This window comes from Hemibagrus wyckioides, linkage group LG19, assembly GCF_019097595.1.
Source record: "Hemibagrus wyckioides isolate EC202008001 linkage group LG19, SWU_Hwy_1.0, whole genome shotgun sequence".
NCBI classification, from domain to species: domain Eukaryota; kingdom Metazoa; phylum Chordata; class Actinopteri; order Siluriformes; family Bagridae; genus Hemibagrus; species Hemibagrus wyckioides.
Window position 1 is genome coordinate 12,592,075 of NC_080728.1, and position 13,151 is coordinate 12,605,225.

General features: G+C 38.3%; 1 protein-coding gene across 3 annotated transcripts in view; it reads right to left on the reverse strand.

Annotated features, from left to right (window-relative positions):
• Positions 1–26: 26 nt before the first annotated feature.
• Positions 27–13,151, reverse strand: part of cfap54 (cilia and flagella associated protein 54) — a 29,493-nt gene continuing 16,368 nt past the window's right edge. For 2 of the 3 annotated variants that reach the window (XM_058417597.1, XM_058417596.1), the window contains exons 41-69: positions 12,703–12,858; positions 11,909–12,109; positions 11,735–11,822; positions 11,451–11,621; positions 11,297–11,363; positions 10,557–10,742; positions 9,540–9,626; positions 9,016–9,135; positions 8,849–8,902; positions 8,618–8,765; positions 8,336–8,490; positions 7,571–7,722; positions 7,347–7,482; positions 6,778–6,934; positions 5,681–5,841; positions 5,419–5,565; positions 5,214–5,340; positions 4,652–4,816; positions 4,094–4,202; positions 3,804–3,918; positions 3,602–3,673; positions 3,390–3,516; positions 3,026–3,178; positions 2,685–2,854; positions 2,222–2,326; positions 1,956–2,062; positions 1,106–1,274; positions 504–587; positions 27–398 (exon numbers count right to left, since the gene is read on the reverse strand). In XM_058417597.1, the coding sequence (XP_058273580.1) occupies positions 279–398; positions 504–587; positions 1,106–1,274; positions 1,956–2,062; positions 2,222–2,326; positions 2,685–2,854; positions 3,026–3,178; positions 3,390–3,516; positions 3,602–3,673; positions 3,804–3,918; positions 4,094–4,202; positions 4,652–4,816; positions 5,214–5,340; positions 5,419–5,565; positions 5,681–5,841; positions 6,778–6,934; positions 7,347–7,482; positions 7,571–7,722; positions 8,336–8,490; positions 8,618–8,765; positions 8,849–8,902; positions 9,016–9,135; positions 9,540–9,626; positions 10,557–10,742; positions 11,297–11,363; positions 11,451–11,621; positions 11,735–11,822; positions 11,909–12,109; positions 12,703–12,858 (3,809 nt within the window). In that variant the 3' untranslated portion in view covers positions 27–278. The remainder of the gene's footprint in view (positions 399–503; positions 588–1,105; positions 1,275–1,955; positions 2,063–2,221; positions 2,327–2,684; positions 2,855–3,025; positions 3,179–3,389; positions 3,517–3,601; positions 3,674–3,803; positions 3,919–4,093; positions 4,203–4,651; positions 4,817–5,213; positions 5,341–5,418; positions 5,566–5,680; positions 5,842–6,777; positions 6,935–7,346; positions 7,483–7,570; positions 7,723–8,335; positions 8,491–8,617; positions 8,766–8,848; positions 8,903–9,015; positions 9,136–9,539; positions 9,627–10,556; positions 10,743–11,296; positions 11,364–11,450; positions 11,622–11,734; positions 11,823–11,908; positions 12,110–12,702; positions 12,859–13,151) is intronic. The other variant, XM_058417598.1, reaches the window with a different exon arrangement.

Consider the following 13,151-nt stretch of genomic DNA (forward strand, 5'->3'; position numbering starts at 1 on the left):
TTAATCTAATATAAATGATTATATATTATAAAGCAATACTCCAGATTTTTTAACTATATGGATTCCTAACAATTTTTTTTTTTGTTTCCCAAACATGTATAAATTCTTTACAGAGTTTTGAGTAAACTGGGATTCCTGTTTTTTTCTTCAGTGTTGGGAATTTTGAAGAACATTGATAATCACACATAAGCTACTGATCCAAAAGATAGAGCGTAGTTTCACACTGGAGTATTTCTTTAAGACAGCTGCCTCTTTGGAGTCTTTGAGTTGTTGTGGTGTCAGGTGAGAAGAGGCAAGAGCCAGTCAACTAGTGCTCGGTCCTCCAAAGTGGCTCCTGATGCAGGGTTAAAGCAGCGCTCCAGGTCACAAAAGAGCTGAACACTTGGCTCAAAGGGTACCTGCCACACAAACAAACACACTCATCAGAGCAGAGGCACACTCTGCTGACTCCAGCAATGTCTGAAGTTCTCTGGAGGTATGCTGAAGATCTTGATGCTACCTACCTTTGTAATAGGATTAGTTTTTAAATCAGGCTTCAGCAGATTTCTTATCTCAGTACAGATATGCCTGGTTTTCTCTAGCAGCATCTGATAACAGAAACAGCCACAAGCCTGTTACTGACTGCAAACAAAAGTGCTGTCAATTTTATCTGATGCATTTTCCCCATGTTTAGCTGAAGAAAAGCTCCACATTTTAATATTGGAGCTGGTATGAATTTTTACTCAACAATGTGTGAAAAACCTGATTTTTCTCCTAATAAAAGCTGCACATGAGCAAGTCGACAGATGAATCTTGAATAAGTGTTTTCACATTTGAGTTAAATAAAATCTAGCAATGTGTGTTCGATTTAGACAAAAGGTTAACATCAGTCATCCGTAATTGTTAGAAGGCATCAAAATTTTGGGCTAAATCTCGACCACGTGGTGCCATTTCATGGTTTCTGTGAGGGACAATTACAAATCAAGGCTTGATACAGTTTGTTTAATTAAATGATGCTTGTCTTCAAACCTACTATTAACCATGGCTCCTAATTGAATAGATGCAATGGTCTGGTGACTGTGTTTATTTAGAACAAGAAGTGCATGACTGGAAACAGTTTATTCACCTGTTGCTGTGTGCTGGTGCCGGTTTTAACAGGGCTTCTGTTGCCACGTTCACTCTCCTGTATGCAGCTAACAGAGGAGGTCATGCTGGGTGAAGAAGAGGCAGACACACTCAAATCCACCTCAGCCTCCACACACACAGAGATCAGCTGGACATGGAGAGCTTTCAAACTGTAAGTGAGGGGAATGAGAAAGTAGACAGTTGTATACAATATACCCAAGGCTTGGAATGGACAGTTTTAAATATAAAAATTATTTTAAGACATGAAGTATAACATATTTCTTCTAATAATATTTCATCCAAAACCTAGAGTTTTACCTTTTAAGTGACTGATGCTAATGGATGATGCAAAAATAACCAGGCATTAAGAAAGTTTGATTTCGCTTGCTTTTGACCCCTGAAACACTGAAACTTATGGAAAAAATGGAAAACTCCCGGCCAATATGGCTGAACCATTACACACACCCCATTACACACACAGTAAAATATGCACTAGATATACACATTAGTAAGTCAGACAAATTCTTACTAACAATATACTAACAGTACACAGAAAGGTGAAAATAATTCAGGAATTGTACAAGGGTAATGTGAAACACTGACATTCTTCTTTAATAATAAATAAATAACATATGGCTTACATTACAGTTCAAATAAGTTAAATAAAATTTCTTATATTAAATATATTAGCACTATTTTTACTCTTGCATGCAACTGGAAATGCTAGAGTTTGGGTTACTTGTGACCTTTCTTTCTAAAATCTGCTTTTTATCTATCGTCACTTATTTTCAACCCCAAATGTCTTCAGTGTATAGTGACAACAAAAGACTTGGAGGGGACTGTAAACTCACCGGTCTATAGAGATAAGTCTGTGTCCAGACTCTATGTCAACAGCAGCCAGCATGCTGAGCTGTGTATCAGACATTGGTGCTTTGTTCAGCGCAAACACCAGCATTATCTACAGACAAAGAGCATGAGTCAGAATTTTTCTATGCTGCTTTTCATAATCCCTCTGTTTGCATTATTCATTATGAATAAACTTATTTATTATATGTGGATTTAATAATATATATGGGTTAGGCAATCAATATACACCTGGAGAGAAGGATAATAGTACCGTTTTGGGTGGTAGTCCATTGCTTGCCAACGTGGGACGATGCCACTGAACGCAGAGCTGGTGTGTGTTCAGTGTGGCCCATGGATACAGGTCTGACACTGTCTGCTGAGGAAGACAAAAGTAGGTTAGATTTATTTTACAGTGTCAGTGTATGATTAATCTAATTTACCACAAAGACCATTCTACCAACTGTTACCAAGCGTGCCAATAAATCTGGAGCTCACTGTAAACCTTTATATGATTAATTACAAGAAATGGTGTGATTGTTGACATTATGTGGCTGTGCTTCTGCATTGTTCACAGTGTTCATAGGAGTTTTGCATTTTTGGGCATGGATTCATCATATCACTGGTGAAATACATATGCAACATATCCAATCTCACTCTTTTTCCTCAGTGAAACTATAAAAAACAACAATAAACATCTCTCTACATTGCGTGTGTGTGTGTGTGTGTGTATATACCTGTATAGTCTGAGGCTCCAGAATGAGGGCAGATGGAGGATCAGGTATAACACACTGCTCCTTGTAAGTTGGTAGGTGATCACTGAAGAAGGTGTGTAACTGAGTGAGTCTGAGAGTTAAATTCGAGTCACCAGCTGGAGATATAAACTCCTCTACACTCTGCCCTGCCACTGGATAAAACACACACACACACTATAGAAGAGTGCTCCAACACAATATAACATATATACTGGACACTTGTACTGAATTTGGGATAAAAAGATCATAAGTTTACAGTGTTACAGTAGACAGTCAGAAACCAGCAGACATGAGGTTGGGATATGTGGAATGCTGTACTGTACTTGGCTGTCTGGAGATGTGTCTCAGATTGAGCAGGTGTGTATAGTAGCGGTAGAGGTGCTCCCATGTGATCCCAGAGCATCTCTTGACTTTCAGCCCATTGTCTATATCTGGATCAGAACTGGGATGAACTAAAATGGACTCCTGCATCTCACCTGAAGCAAAGCCACACAGTAATATCACAGTAACACAAATATAGATAAAAAGAATTACAAATTGAGCAAAGAGCATTAAATAATTTTTTTTATTTCAGAATTTAGTGTCTGTTTCGGTAAATGAATAAATGCACAGCAGAACCAGACTCATACAGTTTATGTGGAAATGTCACATAAAGTGAATACTATATGATTGAACATGAACACTTACCACATGGACTGAGCAGATCATTAGAGACAAAATCAGCAAGAGCTTTGAGAGATCTAAGAGGAAGTGGACGTTCTGCTGCTGTAGTGATGCCACACATCTGCCCATGGTTTGTGAGCACCTCCATTGTCTATAAAACACATAAAACAATCATAGGCCTAAATCTGATAGGCCTCATTACAGCAAAGTCAGTTACATGTTTATATGTGTCTCACCCTTGCAGCAGCTCTCAGACAAACCCAGAAAAGAAGTAAGTGACTCTGTGCCACAGTAATGCATCTTGAGTGCTAAGGACAATAAACATACATAGTTTAAATTCTTGTAATAATATAGCACATTTCTTACATTAAGGTCACTTGGAAATTTAAAGACCAAAAGCAAAGACACATCAATCATCATCATCATCATCATCATCACCTCGCCAGATTCAGTAGTTTCCGGAGGTGGTGGAGGTTCTGTGAGGTCACTGGTGGTATTTTGCCACTGCTGCAGGTATATTAGAGCCATCTCCATATAGCACCTGTGGATTAACCTGAAAGAAACACACACAAATGAAGAACTACATAAAATGTACTGAATACTACTGCAGCTGATGTCATTAATGTTGATGAACAGCAATAATAGATCCAGTACTGAATAATAATGAATAAAAATCAAATTCCTCCTGACATTTCAATGACGCACACACACACACACACGTTACTTACTGCAGACTGTGGCTGTGAGAATGAGCCAATGTGATGCTCTCCAGGAAAGTTTCTACCACTGTCTGGTGTCTGAGTGTGCCCAGTGACATCAGGATCCTACCCACAATTCCTACAGGAACACAGTCATAATTAAAGACAGACTTATACCACAGCACTTACATCGAATCATAAATGACCTTGTATGGTGAACACCTTATATTTCCATGAGTCTCCAGTACTAACACTTTGTAAAAGTCATATATAGAGCTGTTCTCTTTTTTTTCTGACACGATAGGACAGAGGGCTTTATAGTAACTTTCTCAGTAACATCACAAGCTACATTTTTTGTTCTATAAACTTTACAATAGTGATATAAAAAAAGAGAAGCTGTTAAACTGTTATAATGTTATGTTACCAAGAACAAACTTGTTTCAAATACATCACATAATAATGTACCAAGATAATGTAACATATCATTCTCTAATTGATTAAAAATGGATGGCAAATTGCTGTGGAGTTAGTTTCTTACCTAAACACACAGTCTATAGCCCTCCAAAGCTCTGCTTTGACTGTGCTTACCTTTAAAATACAGGATATCAGCCTCCAGCTGGGGGTCTCTGCTAGCCGACCCTTGTGAGAAGATGAATGCAGAATGGAGCTCCTCCTGAGCCGATAACCACAGGTTCAAGTGTTGTTCATTCTCTTCTGATGAGCTCACCATTGCCTGCAGGGCCAAACACTGACCTGGGATACAGAAATTACCATTGAGGATTATAAAGGTAATAAATGTGCACAAATAGTATATATTAAATGTATATATTAATAAATACTGAAACTAACATATTGGTATTGGCCTATTGGCATATATATATATATATATATATATATATATATATATATCCCTTAGAGATCCCTGTGTCATTGCATATTGGAATTTGAAGAATGCATGTGATATCCTCATAAGGACGTTATTTTTTCTCATAAAAAACCTTTAAGCTTTAAACTACTTCCAGGTAAAGACACTCTTTTTTATATAGTTTTATATAGTATTTGCCACTACTTACAAAATAAAAGAAAATAAAGACAAAGTGCAAAAAAAAAAAACTCAGGTCTCAAGAGAATATACTATATAAGAGCTTACCCAAGCGCATAGTTGTCCAGGCCAGTAGAGGGAGCTGTGGGTGGTAAATGTTCCTCCATGCTGGAGTAGAGAGCATCTCCAATCCTCCCACTGCCTTCTTCATAACACACTCCCCCAATGCCTTTAGCTGTAAAAAGAAATAAATGGTCACTTTAAAGGTTGCTATTGTTGAACTTTGCGAAAGGGTCAGTAAGAGAAGACTGACCTGCTGCTGCAGGAGTTTCTGAGTGAGCAAGTAAAGCGGTTGCCCATCTGAGCCCCTCAGTTCACTCAGCAGAAGAGTGGCCTTAGCAAGGGACAGACCAGACTGCAGAGAAAGGGTACTTCGGCCAGACAGCAGACTTACTGCCTCCTAAACTCATTCAGACACACAGATTATTTCACTAAAGTGCAAAAACAATGTATAAAGAATATATTTAAGGGCTTTGCTTCATTAATCAGTAAGATATTGTGTATAGGTCACAAGCCTGCAGCATGGAGGCGCTCTCCTCTAGCGCTCTACCACAGTGTGTGTTCAGCGTGACCCCCTGTAGGAGCAACAGGGCCTGAGTGTCTGGGTCTCCCCAGGCCTCAGCATCAGCTAGGCCTTGTTTTATCAACCTGTCCACCTCCACACTGCTGTCCACACCTACACACACACAAACAAACACTGTCTGTTCACTCCCTTCAGATCTACCAAATTAGATCAAAAGTAGTGTGTGGTGAAGCGACTCTGTTGTGTTTGCACTTATTGCACTGCTGTTTTGGGACAAAATTAGTCATGTTTGCTAGATCATATCTAGGAAGTTTACTGTTATGGGTTAGAAAAGAAAATGTGGGTATCACATGATAAACACTGCTCTGCAAGAATAAGGTTATGGTTTATTACTAGATCTACTAGAGGTCTTAACCTGTTTATTTATTTTAATCTTAATCACAGTTTATTAGTGTCCTATTTCTAGCTACTAGTCAGTTTAAGAGGGTGGGATCCAACACATGCCATGACATAAAGCCAGTCACATTTCTTTAAACTGCTGTTCCTGCAATGTCACAGGGCAGCTAAACAATAATAGTGCTAACTACCTTTTTCTGAGCACATGAGCTAACATACCAGGGGTCATCAACTGACAGACCAAGCACTGGACTGAACCATGAGCATAAATATATACTGTAGCAGAGCTGGTAAAGATATGAAAAGTCAGTAACTACAGTGAAACTAACAGAAACGTTACAAGAGCAAGAAATGTCTGGAGCGTTCCTGATGTTTAAGGGAGACTACTGGTGAGAAATTATAACAATAACTACTGCACCCCTGTACATAAATCTTCCACTCCCCTTGTATATATCACCCCCATAGCTGTATATCTTTCATAAATTATTTTAAATATACCACCATGCACTTTTTTTTTATCACACTGTCTACAAAGCTGTGTGTTTGATGACACCATATCACAATGAATAAACTATTGCATCAGCTTTAAAGCATCTATTTAAGGCATAAAATCTTAAGGTTTTAAAACAATTATTGCATAAGAACTGTATTGGCCAAAATGTACTAGTAAATATTTGGGGATTTCCTGCTGACCTGGGTAAATGACAGTGCCAGGGATGTGAGCAGTGAGGCCCTGGACGACAGCCAGTGTGCAGCGGAGCCATAGTGAGTGACCCATGCGCTCTAAAGCTTCCACTGTAGCAGGCATGTCCCCTAGCTGAGGTCCAGTATCTGCCTCAGGCTCATACAGCTACACAAGAAAAACAAAAACATTAAGAGCGCGTTACACTTTTTCCTTGAAATGTTTGAAATGACAACACTGCTGTATGAGAACTGTCAGGTTAGTGTCAGGACATGAGGAACACATCCTTAAAAAAAGGAACGAAAATAATGAAAGAAGATCAGTTCCGTCCACAATAACTATATAATAAATATGATAACAAGTCCGATGTAATAAAATGCTAGTTTGATACAGACCAGATCTGAAAATTGCAAAAACTATTATCATTAAAAGTTAGAGCAAGGGTCACACTGAACAGTCTCTTAGACATTTAATCAAGTCAACTTTTGACTAAGATAATGCTTGTGAGAAACCAGGCACAGTGAGGGTGCACCATTTTAACACAACTTCTATCTACTATTTTATACACATTACAGAGTACCTGCTCAGGCTCAGCTCTAGTACTGGACTGCTTAAGCACAGAAGATGGGCGTCTGGGGGGCGGTTGTTTGATACTGTCACTCTGGAGCAATGGAGAGTCCTGCAGTAATCTGAGAGCAGACGCTGCCTGATCCGCACTGCAGCAGAACCACATGATTATTATATACAAACACACACACACACACACGTATACAGGCACATATACACATCAACCTTATGTTTTACCTTAAGGCAGCTTTGCCTTGCTGCAGGGTGAGATTGGACAGCAGCAGTCTGATCTCCACAGCCAGCTCCAGCTCCTCAGGGTCTGTATAGATGCGCTGAAGGCAAAACAGCTCAGAGTTTAGCTGGTTGAAGATCTCTTTCAGTAGCAGAGCCTGCAGAAGTACACATCATAAGAATGTCATAAGAATCATATGAGTTGTAAGAAATATAGACAGTATAAAACAGCTAACTGACATAATTCATGACCTGAGTGATATATACTGTATTGTTATATATAATGAATATAGTTAATATGGCCAAAATTGAAAGAGACACCAATAGATTTACATGACAGCAGAAACATCAGTATACAGGTGATGACAAGGATACAGTAACCTTTTTTAAACATAATAGTACAGTACTTTAATATCTCAAAACAATAAAATATATTTTATAAAAATCTCCACAATTAATCTCCACAATTATCTGGTGATAATGTTTATAATCATTATCACCACATAGCAGGATAGACAGCACTTTAAGATACTGTCATCTTGTAATAGAGCATTTAAAGAGATATTATCTATGGTTTAGTAGAATGATTTTAAATGATACTAAATGGTTTGTGAAAGCTTAATATCAGCGAATGTTTTCAGCCAGATGATATTCTGGTTGGGCCAAATATAATGATATAATCCCAAGTAATCATGTGACTATTTAAAATGATTAAAAAATGTAAATTATTTAATATTTAATGCTTATTTTGTGAAAATAATGAGCACTGACCTTGACTTGTCCTGGAGTAAGTATGCCATTTTGGAGCTGAAGTTGCAGGCCTTTGGGTTCTACACTCTTCATGGAGGGGCTGCTGGGAGAGCTGTCACTGGTGGAGTTGCACAAGCTGGAACTACTGGAGCTCCTCACCTGTTTCTCCAAAAGGTCTGTGTGACAACATGCATGTAAACATATATGTTTCAATATGTACCTGTGTTCCGTAGAATAAACTGGAAAACTACTAACATGCACTGAAAAAGCAAACCCATTTGGCATTGTTACAGTATGTAATACCTGAAAATGGCTCAGGTAGTTCATAAATCGTACTACACATTGCCAAGATGAGTTGAAGTCTAGCCAGATGGAGTTGGCAGGTCAGTTTGGTGCCATACAAAGCCGCAATGTCTTTACTGAGTCTTTTGTTCACTAGCTCCTCTAGAACCTGCAGACAGCAAAATAGCATGTTGTTTCTATACAGACAAGTACTGTTTCTTTATCCACTATCTAAAAACAAAAGCTTGTTACCTCTAGATTACAAGGATCTGTGAGAGGTTTATAATTACTGAACTTCTTCCATGTCTGTGAACACAATACTCAAGTGAAAAGGATATCCTTAATATAACCTACAGCTAGTATTCTACCATAGTTATTACTCTGCCTACAAGCTATGTGATTACTGATACGTGTTATACCGGAATTTTCACTGCTTTAGCGAAACTGCTGTGAGGCGGGGGGACATCTTCTCCATCACTGAGACTGTGTATCTCTTTCACTGCCTCAGCAAAAAGGCGCAGCTCAGTCAACATCTTTACCTGTACACAAAGAAACTGAGAGCATGACCTATAACTGACATTACATTACTGGCAGCAGACACAATATCCATTCATTCATTCATTCATCAGTAACTGCTTCAACCTGCTTAGATGTGAGGTGGGAATACACAAGGAACCATAGTATACACACACTAACAGTCACATTGACTCCACAGATACAGGGGGAGACATTGAAGCAGGGGCCTTGAAGGCAGCAAAGCTACTCTTTGGCCACTTTTAATTTATTCCAAAATTGTTCATTATACTATCTATTAATAATCTATAGAAAAAAAGTGAAAAGTGAAAAAAGCAACAAAAAGCCAGCATCTCTTTTCCCCAAAGCCTACCTCCAGTGTGCTAATACCCCTTACCAGACTTCTTCACCTGTATCCACTCTTACACACCTTCAGTATTCTGCATCCTGCAGTGAGATGTGGGTGCCAACACACTTTACTGGCTACATACTGGTAGAGAACCAGAAGAGGAAGTGCCTGCAAGCAGACAGAAATATAAAATTAACTCATTGGCAAATTAAGGGATGCCAAAATGTAATTAATGGTGTTAACTAATCATAGCAACATCACGGATCCAAAAAACGCTTAGTAGTTGAAAAGTCTATAGTAACTAATTTCCCTGCCCTGTGGGATTTTACTCAAGGACTTTCAGATTTACAATGAGCTCCACTTATTTTATCGGCTTATATACAAATGAATATACTTTATAATAATAATTATAATCAATCACTTGCACCAGCAACTTAATTGTCCACCTCTGCTACTTAAAGTCACAGACAAGAAGTTATTTATTGAATAATAGACTGACTCATGTAGTGAGCTGGGCTGTGTAATGTAGAGACTGGGTTACCTCAGCGGTTAAGATGTTGACCTAGTGATTAGAGCTAATCGAAAAGGTTGTGAGTTTTACCTAACTGCTACTCTCTGGACCTTAAGCAAGGCACCTCAGCTAGGATGTATAATTACAGTATATAAATGTAAGTCACTCGGCCAAATGCCATAAATGTAATGTAAATGTAAATAAATGTAAAATGTGTGGTACTGTATGGTTGTGGGCAGGAAATTAGCTCAAAATGTTTAGCAGGTAAGAGGCATTCTCGATTGCAGCAGATGTCTCATGGAGCAGTTCCACAAAATATCAATAAACAGCACAAAAAAGCACACACATTTATGACTGAATATTGGAAAATTACTGGATATTGTTCTTGTATCGTATGCCACTTGAGGTCATATAAGTAGCATGTATAACACTAACATTTGATCAACAAAAATGCAGGGAGAATGATTGCAGTGATTATTACATTTTAACTATTCTGCACAAGAAAAAGATTTAATAAATGTAAAAACATATTTGATAAGGTGTAGGGTGTCTTGAAATGTTAGTATGTGGTTGTGTTGCTTCAGTACTGGGAGGTGATGTCCTGAGGTGTAGAGCCAGTGACACACAAAGCCCAGGCTGGCCACAGTGCTGCCGATGAGAGTCTGGTTCAACTCTGAGAAGACCTTCACCCCAGGTATGAGCTCCATATTCAGTGTGTATGAAGAGTATTCTAAATCATTATCAGGATGAGGCAGGGACGCCTTTAACAGACACTGAGCAAAACACAAATATACTAATCACATAAACAAGAAATAATCATTTCCAAGCCTTTTTCTTCAGCTGTAAGAATCTCATCTAAAACAGAACAAATTAAAGGTGAATATCAATACTCTCTATACCACAACACTTCTCAAATCTGATTAATAATAATAGTCATTTTCTATAACTCTGACAACAGTCCAGGCTGTTATTCAAATCCCAGGCTTATTATATTAATGCACTAATTCTAACGTTTGTTTCACTAGTAACCACTCAGGCTTTCTCTGAATAATCTAAATGTACTATTAACAAATTAAAGGAGGTGTTGATATTTAACAAAGATTAAAAAAATCTAGTTGTTGGAAAACTGTACTTTTTTGTTTTTGGGAAGCAGGGAAACAAGCTGCATTTAACTATAAGCAAAATTGTGGGAACTACTATTTATAGCTGTTATAATGTATATAATTAGAAACTAATCTGTTTTGGAGTTTGTATGGAAGAAAATGTATAATAAAAGGATAATATCCCTGATACATTGCTGTGGAATAAAAGGAAGAAAACACTTTACCTTAAAGAGCTTAGCCGAGAGAAGGCAGCAATTTGTTCGTTGGCTTATGTTAGATGTTAAGATATACCTGTGGACAAAAGAAAAACCACTGTGTGATCAAAACTTTTGTAAAGTGTCAGCCAAGACAAATATCTTCGCTTTTCATTTTACGTACTGAGCAATCTTAGCAGACAACAATGCACCCTGGAGACAGCCCCATATCCCAGCATGCCTCAGGGGCTGTTGAGAGGAGTTATGGCTCCATGAATCACCATCCCAGCATACTAGAACATTTGTGGTCTGCAGGGAACAGTCCAGAGCCTTGCTCCAATGTGTATGAGCAGCCCTGCATTCAGATTATATAAACATATACACCATTATTATCAACAATATTCTCACATATACCATGCTAGAGCATAGCTGTAACATATAACTAAATCTAACTATACTAGTACATACTTTAGATTTCCACTGTAGAAATGCAGGTTCCCAAGGTCATGCAGAGCTTGAACTTGCAGTGAGTTATAATTATTTGCCTGAAGGTATTCTACATTAGTGAACAAGAAGTGTTTAGCTTCAAGATCAACATTGTATGTATTAATGCTTGTGCAAATTTCAGACAAAAATTCTCACTGATAGAGCTGTTATAGGAGGACAAGACGGCCTGGATGTGCAAGGAAGACAGGGGTGTGCTGTACACAGAACCCACAGAGCTGTAGTCTTCATTGGACAGATCTGGAGGACCGATGGATGGCACAGTGTTGGCTGCTATGTTAAACTCCACTTTGCCCTGTGAGCCATGGAAGGACTCCTGACAGAATGGCACCTCTATTGCTAGAGAGTTATTTAAAGTATCACATTACTCACACAATAAATATGAAACATTAAGTGTCTTTCAACAAATAAGGTATACATACATAGTTTCAACAAAATGGTGGGGTCAGCTGGGGTGAAGAGGAAGGCAGGTCAGTCGATTAAAGGAATGTAGAGGAATAACAGTTTATGCCCAAGTCTCCATTAATTTAGTGAATAATCTCACCTGGATATGTCAGATTTGTTAAGAAAATGCTGCTGTATTCTTAATGACTGTCTTGTGCTCCCTGTGCTTTCATACTGAACATCCTTTTAACACACTTAATACTGTTCTCTTTTACTCTTTTATGTGTATCCTTGTGGGTCTGGTTCCTCACAAAGTTTCTTCCTCATGTGATCTCAGGAGCTTCTTTTTTGCCATTGTCCCTCCTGCTTTGCTTAGCAATGATCTAAGAATACACCCAGATTTCTTTAAAGCTGCTTTGTGCCAATTTCTAATGTTAAAATGCTATGATTAAAACTAAATTGAACTTATTTTGAGCTTTATTGGTGTCCAGTGGGTTCTAACCCTAGTTCTAAATCAGACTGTGTGCAGGACAATGACAGGGACTCACAGTGCTGTGTGTTAGCTAGCAGAAGCATGAGCAGTGTGTGACTGTGCTGGAAGGTGCGAACTGTGTGTTGCCTCTTGGCCTGGGACTCTCTGAAGCAGCGCAATGTGTCATCAATGTCAAGCGGTACAGAGACTACACACATGGCTCTTCTCCTTTCTGCAGAGATGAAAAACAAACACATTTTGCCTGAACTAATTAGACTCTTCAAGGGATTAATAGCATTTTGTATGTAAGATACACATGGGGCCATATTCAAAGTCAATAACAAAATATTGCTTATTGGTATTCAAGTTTTATAATTCACTATGTACTGTAGCACTGCTCAGACTTTTGCAAAACAGGATTTTTTTAGTATAAAAACTGATCACATATACTCTGAATAACCTGAATTTGCCCAGAAAATCAAGTCTGAATACAGCTCACTTGTCTTTTCATATAGTATGATCCAT